The 10,955-nt window shown below is 47.7% G+C and overlaps 1 protein-coding gene across 1 annotated transcript; it reads left to right on the top strand.

Moving 5' to 3' along the window:
• The first annotated feature begins 466 nt into the window (after window positions 1-466).
• On the top strand, window positions 467-5,726 carry nelfb (negative elongation factor complex member B). Its single transcript, XM_066713255.1, has 13 exons — window positions 467-746; window positions 1,185-1,345; window positions 1,586-1,685; window positions 1,984-2,214; window positions 2,541-2,726; window positions 2,971-3,083; window positions 3,390-3,492; window positions 3,684-3,779; window positions 3,891-4,033; window positions 4,263-4,369; window positions 4,569-4,710; window positions 4,845-4,953; window positions 5,220-5,726. Exons 1-13 carry the CDS (start codon window positions 645-647, stop codon window positions 5,373-5,375), a joined length of 1,749 nt encoding a protein of 582 aa, XP_066569352.1. The 5' UTR covers window positions 467-644; the 3' UTR covers window positions 5,376-5,726.
• Window positions 5,727-10,955: the final 5,229 nt, after the last annotated feature.

The following is a 10,955-nucleotide window of genomic DNA, read 5'->3' as shown; positions in this document are numbered from 1 at the left end:
CGTTTTGAAGTGTGTTGTTTGTAGAAAAGATTCCAGGTGACCGACTAAACCATTCAGACCTGACATTTGCAGGTGCATGGATATCTGTTCTCATCAGATTAACACATACAGGTGCTCTACACATAAAGTAATTACATGGAATAGCAACATGCACGGCTGATATCTGCTCTCACAGCCTCAAGTTGCAGTCAGGGGTGTCAACTATTAATCGGAGCTTGTGCTCCAGTCCAGCCACGTCATTCTAAATCCATGAGCTAGTGCCTGTCTATTTAACTGTGGAAGACAGTGGCTTCAACTGTGATTTATACCAGATCCATCCAGAGTCTTTCAACGGACAGCATTTAAACTGGCTCTTAAAATGTCACACTGAAGTGACGTGTTGAGTTCACAGCCGGCATTGGTCGCCTGCGGTACTAAAGCGGAACCGAAGTTCCCAAGCCTTCGTGCAGCTGGGGAAGAGAGACGGGCGGACGCGAGGAGGGGACTGTTTATCGCTGCGCACACCGGAACCGGAACTTGAGCTGACTCTTTGAATGGGATTATTTAGTTGATTTGGGGAGAGAGGGAAAACACAGAGGGTTGTTTTCTGTTTTGTTTGGGAGTTTAATACTTTCAAAGTTGGGAAAGAGGGACGGTGGTGCAAGATGTTCGCTGGGTTACCCGAACTGGGCATCTCGAACGGCGAGGACCTGAAGGAAACCCTGACCAACTGCACCGAGCCTCTGAAAGCCATAGACCAGTTTCAGGTACACACCGAAATGTAACAATATCATAAAATAAGCAGTGCGCATCAAGAGGGGATGCCTGGACGTTAGCGACATGCACGAAACGATGCGGCCATGCAGGGGGATATAGTATTGGTAAAATAAGGGAAAACGATTACCGTGAAGTGCGAGTTATTTCTAATTATCAGTACTTTTGTTTCAGGGCGACATGCATGCATGCACACCGGTATAGGCACTGTATTGAAATGTTTGTGTATGCTTGAATGCATGCATGTATGGTTAAATAATACACATTATTTACTATACCGTGCCTGGAGAAACCGTACAATTAAAAACAATATTGCACAAACATGCATTGACAAGCACAGCACTTGGTAGCGTAAAAGACAACGCAGTTTTGCTTATTGTGGTCATTAGTTCCCGCTGTGTCGTGTTGATAACGGTGTGTTTTCCCGGTAGACGGAGAATGGGGTCCTGCTGCCGTCGCTGCAGTCCGCGCTGCCCTTCCTGGACCTGCACGGCACGCCGCGCCTGGAGTTCCACCAGTCCGTGTTCGACGAGCTGCGGGACAAGCTGATGGAGAGGGTGGCGACCATCGCCGAGGGCAAGGAGGAGGATCGGTGAGGCGCTACAGCAGGACGAGATGAAATTAGGCCAGTCTGGTCTCAAAATGAGGCTGGATGAAACTGAGACACCGCACGCACTGAAATGGTCAATATCAAGACTTCAGGCTGAGGTCTCATTATAACAGTAACGAAATGCATTGTCATGGAGCAGACTGTATCAAGAGCTGCAGGGGTTCGGAGCTCAGATTATATTTCTGTTTTCTCTCTGTCTCCCCCTGCCCTCCTCTCTCTCAGGTACAGTAAGCTGGAGGAGCTGCTGGAGAAAAGCTTCCCACTGGTGAAGATGCCATCGATACAGCCAGTCGTCATGCAGGTGATGAAACACCTGCCTAAGGTGAGTGCTGGACACCTCCTGGGCTAACAGTTAAAAGGGGCTGCAGATAACCCCCTGTGCATGCTCGTGTCTGGCGGCTGGTTACTCTATATACACTGGTATGTTTAAAGCTTAAGTTATTCAATACTTGAGATGTAAAACTGATAACCACCGCACTGCATATGAAGTGAAAGTCTTTATGCTCTTGAATTACACAGATCTGTCGAATCCAACCGACACACACTCAAACTCGCACACACTTACATCAACATCAGCATAATTACAAAATAAGTAATTGTGTTCTCTCTCTCTCTCTCAGGTCCCAGAGAAGAAGCTGAAGCAGGTGATGTCTGACAAGGAGCTGTACAGCGTGTGTGCGGTGGAGGTGAAGAGGCAGATCTGGCAGGATAACCAGGCCCTGTTTGGGGACGAGGTGTCTCCCCTGCTCAAGCAGTACATCGTAGAGAAGGAGGCGGCGCTGTTCAGCAGCGACCTCTCCGTCCTGCACAACTTCTTCAGCCTCTCGCCCAAGACTCGCCGCCAGGGGGAGGTCAGTGGGGGGTTGTGTGCGTGGGTCTCTGTGTGTCTCTGTGTTTGTTGTACATGTTATTATAATTGCTTTTTCCAGGTTGACTTACAGTTTACACAAGCATTACAAAAGTGCAGTATTATAAATCCATACAACATTCAATTAAAGAATTACAAAAGTACAATTAATATAAAATACAAAGTATACATGTATGTCTGCCTGTGAATTAATTTATTTTAAATTTGTTATTGTCTTGGTTTGAGTTTCTCTCTGCAGCCTCTGTGTCAGTGTCTCAACAGTCTCTCTTATCTCTCAAGCTGCTATAAGTAAAGTCTCCTGCCCACCAGGTGGTGCTGAAGCTGACACAGATGATTGGGAAGAACGTGAAGCTGTACGACATGGTCCTGCAGTTCCTGCGCACACTCTTCCTGCGCACACGCAACGTCCACTACTGCACCCTGCGCGCCGAGTTGCTGATGTCTCTGCACGACCTGGACATCAGCGAGATCTGCTCGGTGGACCCCTGCCACAAGGTCAGCCGGGGAGCCGCAAACCTGCGTCTGTGTGCATCTGTGTCGGTCCCTTCATGTCTCTGCATGTTTCTGTGTCTTGCTGTGTCTTTCTGTAGACCTGCCCTGATGACCCTGTCCCATAAGGTCAGCCTGTGAGTAGAAGAGGAAAATCTGCTTCCCTGTTCATGTCTGTAGAATGTGTGCACGTTTGTAAAGTTCATGACAAACAGTGTGTAACTCTGTGTGTGTGTCACCCCCTCTGAAGTTCACCTGGTGTCTGGACGCCTGTATCCGGGAGAAGTTTGTTGACGCCAAGAGGGCGAGAGAGCTACAGGGCTTCCTGGATGGAGTGAAGAAAGGACAGGAGCAAGTGCTGGGGTGAGAGAGAGAGAGAGAGAGAGAGAGGAGGAGACAGAGCATCTCATTCACTGCTCTTATGTCAAGAAAAACTTTCAGAATTAGTGTGGACACGGGTGTGGGCTTTTGACATGAACCTGGTGGAGAGACGGATGATGGGAGGGGAGAAGAGGCGGAGTGAAACGAGCATACATAAAGATATAAACACATTTGTTTTTGTTTCATGAGCATATCCCATGCAGTGGGAGTCTTGTCCCTGTTGAGGATAGCTGTCTCCCTCCCCATGTCCAGGGGTGACTTGTGTCTCTGTCTCTCTCTCCCCTGCAGGGACCTGTCCATGATCCTGTGTGATCCCTTTGCCAGTAACACACTGGTGCTGAGCACTGTGAGGAACCTGCAGGAGCTGCTGGGCCAGGATGCGCTGCCCAGGGTGAGAGTGGAAGGCAGGGACAGGGATTGGTGGGAGGGAGCAAGGAGGATGGAGAAGGGGTGGGGAGAGAGGCAGGTGTAGAGGGCAGATGGATGGATGGAAGGAAGGGAGGGAGAGGGGATGAGGGAAACAGTGTATTGCACGTGTGCTATGCCTCATGGTGTATCCCTTGGGTGTGTGTCTCTGTGCAGGACAGTCCAGACCTCTTGCTGCTGCTCAGGATGCTGTGTTTGGGGCAGGGCGCCTGGGACATGATTGACAGCCAGGTCTTCAAGGAGCCGCGCCTGGTAAGAACACCGCCTGCACTGGGCACAAGAGCTGGTTAGGTGGCTAGTAAGTTCAGTTCTTTAGTCAATAAATTGTTTTTTCTCTGTTCATTTATTTCTCTCTCCGTGCAGGATCTGGAGGTGGTGACACGGTTCCTGCCAGCCATGCTGTCCGTGGTGGTGGATGACTACACCTTCACTGTGGAGCAGAAGCTGCCCAACGAGGAGAAGAGCAGCCTGACCTACCCCAGCACTCTACCTGAGGCCTTCAGCAAGTGAGGGCCCCTCTGACTCTGTGTGTGTCTCTGTGTCTCTGTCTGTCTCTCTGTAAGTGTGAGTGAGTGTCAGAGTCTGTCAGTGTGTAATGGATACTTTTGTGTATCTGCGTGAGTGTCCAAGTACAGTAGGAGATTCTGATTGCAGTACTTTATGGGCTGACTTGTGTGCTAGCATAAATCGGAGAAGAGCTTTTCTGTGATGTCTGTCTCTCTCTCTGTGTGTCAGGCTGCTCCTGGAGAACCGTGTGGCGTGTGAGATGGGCCTGTACTACACACTGCACATCGCCAAGCTCAGGAACAAGAACGCTCTGCAGAGGCTGCTGCCAGCGCTGGGTGAGACCTGCGCTTCCACCCACACCCACTGACCAGTCCTGTCGGTATCCTTCCATGTCTTCATCTACACATTCCTCTCCCCATCTCAGATTGTCTTTGCATATATTCATACCTCTCTCTTTGTATCTCTGTCTCCCCTGCCTCTCCATCTTAGATTGTCTTTATGCATATATTCATCTCTCTCTCTCTCTCTGTCCAGTGGAGTCCCACAATGACATGTCTTTTGGGGACATCTTCCTGCACCTGCTGACGGGTCACCTGACGCTGCTGTCCGAGGAGTTCGGCACAGAGGATTTCTGCAGTGCCGTGTTCGACCGCTTCCTCCTTACCTCCTTCTCCAGGTCAGTCCATAAGCGGCACCAATGCTGAGGGTGGGTGGGTGTCTGTGGGGGAGTGAGAGAGTGTGGGAGTCTGTCGGTCAGCGTGAGAGTGTTGAGCTGTATGGTCAGTGTCAAAGGCTGTGCTCTGTGTGCAGTAAGGAGAACGTCCACAGACACGCCCTGCGCCTGCTGCTGCATCTCCACCGCAAAGTGCTGCCGTCCCGGCTGGAATCCCTCGTCAAGACCCTGGAGCCGCCCAAACAGGTGAGCTTACCTGCACCCAGTGAGCACTGGCCTTTGCGTCCAGGGCAGAGTTTGAAGCTGAAGATATATAGTCCCACAGATCTCTCAGCAGCTTTGTCCCCCACCTCCTCTTCTCAAATGAAATCTTCAACTATTAAACACCTATTTCTCTCAACTTCTCAACGTCCATCTGTTATCTCCCCTCCTTTCTGTCCCTCTCCGCCCCCCAATACCTGTCGCCGTCCATGTCCTCATGCCTCTGTCTCAAACCTCCTTCTCCCCCACAGAGCAGTGAACCAGTGAGGGAGCTGTACACCCAGCTGACCGAGAAACTTGATTCCCAGAAGAAGAGCCCCCCCACGGCTCCCGAGCCGCCCACTCTGGACCTGGGCCTGCACCCTGTCACCGTGCCCCCTGCTGTGCCCACCACCCCCCCGCTTTGAGGGAGCACGGAAAGGGGGGAGAGAGAGAGAGTGTTAAAGAGGATTGATCTCACCACTGTCTAAGAATGGCAAATGGGTGTGGCTCATTCGATCACTACCTTAACACACCTTCAAATCTTGTCTGACTAATTATTATTCCCCAATCAAGGGTTTCCAGAGGCTTATCTAAGGGTCAATTTAAATATGTATAATATTTTTATTTTTTTTTATATAAAGAAAAGCATTGTTGAAATTTGTGTTTGAGTTTTTTATCTCAGTATGTAGGGCAGTGTTGTCTGTAACTGGAGATGTGCGTGTGTGATGACAAACCTGTAATCTGTAAATAAAGTAATGTTTATTTTTAATAATTGACAGGAGGGTGAACATTGCGCAGTGTGTTGTCATAGAGCCGATGTCAAGAGATTTAGGAGCTATTGGCTCTGTGGGATTCAGTGAAAGAGTTCGGGATGGGGTGGGAGGGTGGTTAGTTAGTCTGGGTTTGTCTCTGGGCTGTTCTGCTGTCCCTCGACCCCCCTGTGTGCTGCGACACTGTCTCTGTGTGCCGTCCCTTAGCGTCTCTCCTGGTGAAGGTCACCTTGAATAGCGTGGGGTCCCAGCTGCTGAGTGGGGGCTCCGGGAGATTCGGCTCAGGACCAGATTTCCGGTAATGCTCGGCCCCCAATGTCAGTGCCTCCTCCTCCACCTCTCCAGGGGCATTCCTGGCTCCTTGCTGTATGTTGTCGTCCTCCTCCTCCTTCCGCAGTGGGGTGGCGCTTCAGGCCTGCTCTGTACCCCCCCTCGCCTCCCTGTCCCAGCAGCCACCCTCCCAGCACCTCCAAGAATCTCCCCTCCAATGCATCCCGAGAAATCCTGGTGTTTTCCGTCCAGCCCTGTTTCCTTTGGCTCCATGGCAGGGGATCCCTGCAGCTCTGGGGAAGGAAAACAGTTTTCCTGTCTCTCCTCCTCCTCCTCTCCTCTGGCCAATGCATGCCCTGCTTTAGGAATCCCAGAGGTCCCCTGTGGCTGCTGACTCTGGCCCCCTACTCTGCTATCTGTTGGGGCTGGGGCTACCTCCATCTCTTGCACCTCCCCTGGGGCTCCTCTTCCAGCATGACCTCGAAGAACTGCCAGAACACTGGTGCTGTGCTGACCCCCAGGCGACCCCTGCCATGCACTGTGACCCCTCCCGCTCTGGCGCAGATGGACACACAGTCACACAAGAGTTACACCGGATCGTGTGTAAATCAAGCATGGTCTTTACTGAGATAGGGGTACACGTTGTTGCTGTTATTTCAACCCAAAACAACCAGGTGCAGAAAAACAGATGGGCTAGAAATAGAGAAAATGGAATGGGGCAGACACAGAAATGTTTTTACAGGAGAAGAGTTTTTAAAATAAATTAATAAACATAACGGGATAAGGATGAGTTATGAATACAAAAACGGCATAGTAAAATATTTTTTAATTTTATTAAGAATTTACTTCACCAAAACGGTTTACACAGTCATTCCAAAACACTGGCACTAGAGGGGCTTTAGAAACTGCACGTCCTGCTCTCAGCATCGTGGTGGGGTTTTGCAGGGAGCTGTACGGTTCTATCAAGTAACACAAAACTAGTTTCCCTAATGATTGAAATGTTATTGCCAAAAATCCAGTACAAAACCAGCGGTCAGGCACTTTTAACCTGTCTAACATCTCAATTATATTCAGTATAAATTCTATGAAGTTCTTAACTGGGTGTCTTTTTTTTTTTTAGTTTTACAATTTTTTTGCAAATAAGTGACTCAAGTACAAGTGTGAGAAACATGCACAGTAAACAGGAATAGGGGTGATATTGTACAGATATGTTAGACACCAGCTGTGTTTCAAGAGCAAAGTTTAGCCATTTGTTCTCTCTGGTGCCCTGAACTCCACTCACCACTATTCTAATACTTCAGTGACCCAAGGTTACAAAAGGTATAGACATCTCCTCACCACCCCCCCTAGCTCAAAAAGTTCCACACTGAAATGACCCTTGTCCATTTTAATGTGGTAACCCTGTTGGACATGTTGAAGAGATAGCCTCACTTCACTGACATAGCGAAAAATAGCTAATTTACTAAAGAATCTAGGCGGCCTGTCCATCTCGCACCTTCATCCACCAGTTCTCTGCATTCACAGTCACTGCACTGCAAGGACAGCACAGTACTGACCCCAACAAGTAGTCAGCCAGTCTGTGTGTGTACCAGTCAATCAGTGTATCATTCTGTGTGTATCAGTCAGTCAGGGAATGCGTCCCTCACAAGAGAGAAAATGAGCCTAGAAATGTTTTAGGAGCTACCTGGAGGACCTGTGAGAGAGTGAGATCACTGTGAGACTGTGACAGGCATTGTGGATGGGACCTGCAGAGGACAGTGGGTGGGGGGTGTTTCCAGGGATCACAGTCTCTGTTGTACTGTACCAGGGGCGAGAGTCTCGAGCAGCGTCCCTCAGCGTCCCTCAGCTCAGCTCAGCTTCAAAGTACATTTAGAGATCTCTAAATGATTTGCAGATATCTCGAAATTATTTTAGAGATATCTTTTAATGATTTCGAGATATCTTCAAATATCCTAGGCAAGATGATCACTTTCTGTTAACTTGAATGAGGAAACAGGAAGTGATAAATGTTACAAGAGGTGCTGGGAGGGGTGATTGGTGTTGCCTATTAATTGGTGTTATTTATTATGTTTATTTTATTACAGAGTTTGTGGTTTTTTATTTTCACTTGTCATTACTTTTGTATTTGTTATTTTACTTGTTAATTTTCACTTGATTTGCTTTGTTTTTTCACTTAATTGTTTTCACTTAAAGGCAACATTCTCACCAACTGCAGACACCAATTAAGGAAGGAAGGAAGGAAGGACCTGGGACTGAGAAGGAAGGAGGACAGCACTGTGGGGAGCCAGCCAGGCAGGAGGGTGTGTGACAATGGGGACCAAAACTAGAAGACAGCCTTAAGGAACAGAGGAAGCTGCAGATGGGAACAGGGGAATTGTTCATGGCAGGATAAGTACTCTGATGTCGTAAGGGAAAACTCTCCTTGGTTTTGAATGAGTTTTGGCTGATTGCTGTGCACCCTTCCTGGCTGCCTCTGTGTAATGAGTGTGGTATCCTGAGGAGAAAAAAGAAGTTAATTTGAGAATAGATCCTGGACTGATTTCCTATTTTTCCTACTTCTCTGACCGGGCTGGTAGAGACAGTGTCCCCCGGTGGTCAGCTGGGCTTGAGACGGAAAGCCGTGCACCTGTGGAGAGACACGCTGGGGAAAAGGATAGTGGAGGGACTTGAATGTGAAAATAACCACTGTAGCATGTGTGGTTTCACTTACCCGGCCTCAATGACGCGTCCCCTCTGAATGACCTTTCTTTTTTCCTCTCACTGCCTAGGATTGGTGGCACTGCAGAGCCTGGCCCAGGGGCTGACACAGTAGGAGGGGGACCCCGTACTGCCAAGCCTCCTAGGAATCCACCTGCCATGAACTTGAATGGACACTGGTGACGAAGACTCCTTGCAGCAGATTCGCACCTTAATTCTGGGACTTGGACTTTGGGGGGCCAAGACAGGCTTTACTTTTAGCATAGTTTTATTGGAGATTTTCTTGATAATTTTTAGTATTTTATTTTGCCTGTCTCTTAAACATTTTCTGCTTGTTTCTTTATCGATTTTGTTAGCGCAATTGCCTGTTATTAAAGGCAGTTTTAGTATTTCTAATTGTAGGTAATAGGGCCTCTAGGCCGGCGGACTTCGTGCCCCGCCTGGCAACCATCGTAATAAACTTGTTGTAATTCCAGATATTGACTCTGTGGTGTGTACATTGGGATCTTGATAAAGCCTGCGCGGGGAGAGGGGGGGGATAGTGGAATAAAATAGGGGTGGTGTGGTCACATGGCAATGGCAATTGTTCCCCCCTTTGTCATCGCCACACATCCTCGGCCACAATACAGGATATCATTTGAAGATCTCTTGAAATGATTTGCAGATATCTCTAAATGAACAGGAAGTCGTTTGAAGGTATCTCAAACTGGTTACGAAGTCATTTGCAGGTCTCTAAATCATTGAAAGATCACTTCGAGAGAGGCAACAGAATGACTGCCAGGGCTTTGACCACTTGAATTAATCGAAATTGATTCTTCATGGTGTCCCACATCGAGTCTGTCATGAAAGAGGCCCTGTATCAAAATACACAGTGATATTTAGAAAGCGATGTCCACACATTTATTCCATGTCTTTCGACAATACTGAGCACTTGTAGAAGCCGTAAATTGCTGTGTAAGAACATGTGTTAATTATATTTCAGATATAGTTAATAATACAGTGGGCTAAAGGTGTTATTGTTCCATTATAACGTATACATGTGCATTTTCTCTCTCACACTACAGGTACCGGCTTTTGGTTCTGTAGCCATGTGGCTAACATACAAAATGACTTCTTGTAACTCGTATTGATTGTCTTTATCGTGCTCATGCTGGCTGACCTCAGCCTGTGACACCACCTACCCCACACATTCACAAGTGCAGTGTGAGTGTCAGTACAGCGGGGCTGCAGCGACTCTGATGCTCTGCATGAATCTCACATGATGGGGAAAGGGCTTCCAACACCTCAAACTCGTAAAAACAAGATAAAGAGCCACATTTCCTCCCACGCAAAGAATCACCTATTTAATTCTTGCTTCCTCCCTGGCCCATGTAATAATGGCTAGTTTTAGCTCTGGTCTGTGCGTGTGTGTGTAAAATGGTTAAAAAATAATAACATAATGGTAAAATATAATGTACAGTGGTAAAAACGTGCTAAAATCGTATTAAAATAGTGGTTAAAACATGATAGAATCCTCTACTGTTTTTGTACAAACGTTGCAAAATCATGATAAACTCATGGTAAATGAATGGTAAAGTACATTGTTCCATTAACCATGGTAGAAAACGTTTTTAAAAAAGTGCGGTGTTATTTAGCACGGTAAAAATGTTAACATGTATTATACACACAAACACAAACTATATGGGCCAAATACTTCACTATTGTCCCCTACGAACGCCCCCATTTTTTTACACCAACCCATTAATATACAAATATGAGCCCGACAGACCATTTGTGACCATGAACCTCCCTGGGGAAAAACAAGAATTCAATCCAATAATAGCTGATAATTAACATCCAGCAGAAAACACTTTTCCAAGGCCTGGTAGTAATTTCTGTCTAGTTTTAAAGCACGTCCTGTAATCAGGCGTGTTGCCACTGTTCCGCAGACACATTTAAAGATACTGTGACGATGTAGCACCCTAGCAACGTCTGGCGTCTCCATGGTAACATCCTCTTCTCGGTTGCCTTTCATCCCGAGGCGGTACCTGCCGGCCAGAGCCGCGTTGCTGTGCCCGCAGGCCGACGGGCCGTCTTTGTGTCTGTGCGGAGTGAACGGTACAATAGTGGGCAGAGCTATTCAACACCACTGCCCCCCTCTCGGAAGGATATGCGTGTTGTTTTTAAAACGGTAACACACCCCACCAACAGCTTTCACATGCCTGCCCCTCTGTTAACATGTTGGTCTATTTAAATATGTATGAGCTTTATTAAAAATGTAAGAAAACT

The sequence above is a fragment of the Amia ocellicauda genome, chromosome 9, assembly GCF_036373705.1.
Source record: "Amia ocellicauda isolate fAmiCal2 chromosome 9, fAmiCal2.hap1, whole genome shotgun sequence".
In the NCBI taxonomy this organism is placed as follows: domain Eukaryota; kingdom Metazoa; phylum Chordata; class Actinopteri; order Amiiformes; family Amiidae; genus Amia; species Amia ocellicauda.
This window is presented reverse-complemented; position numbering and strand designations above follow the sequence as displayed.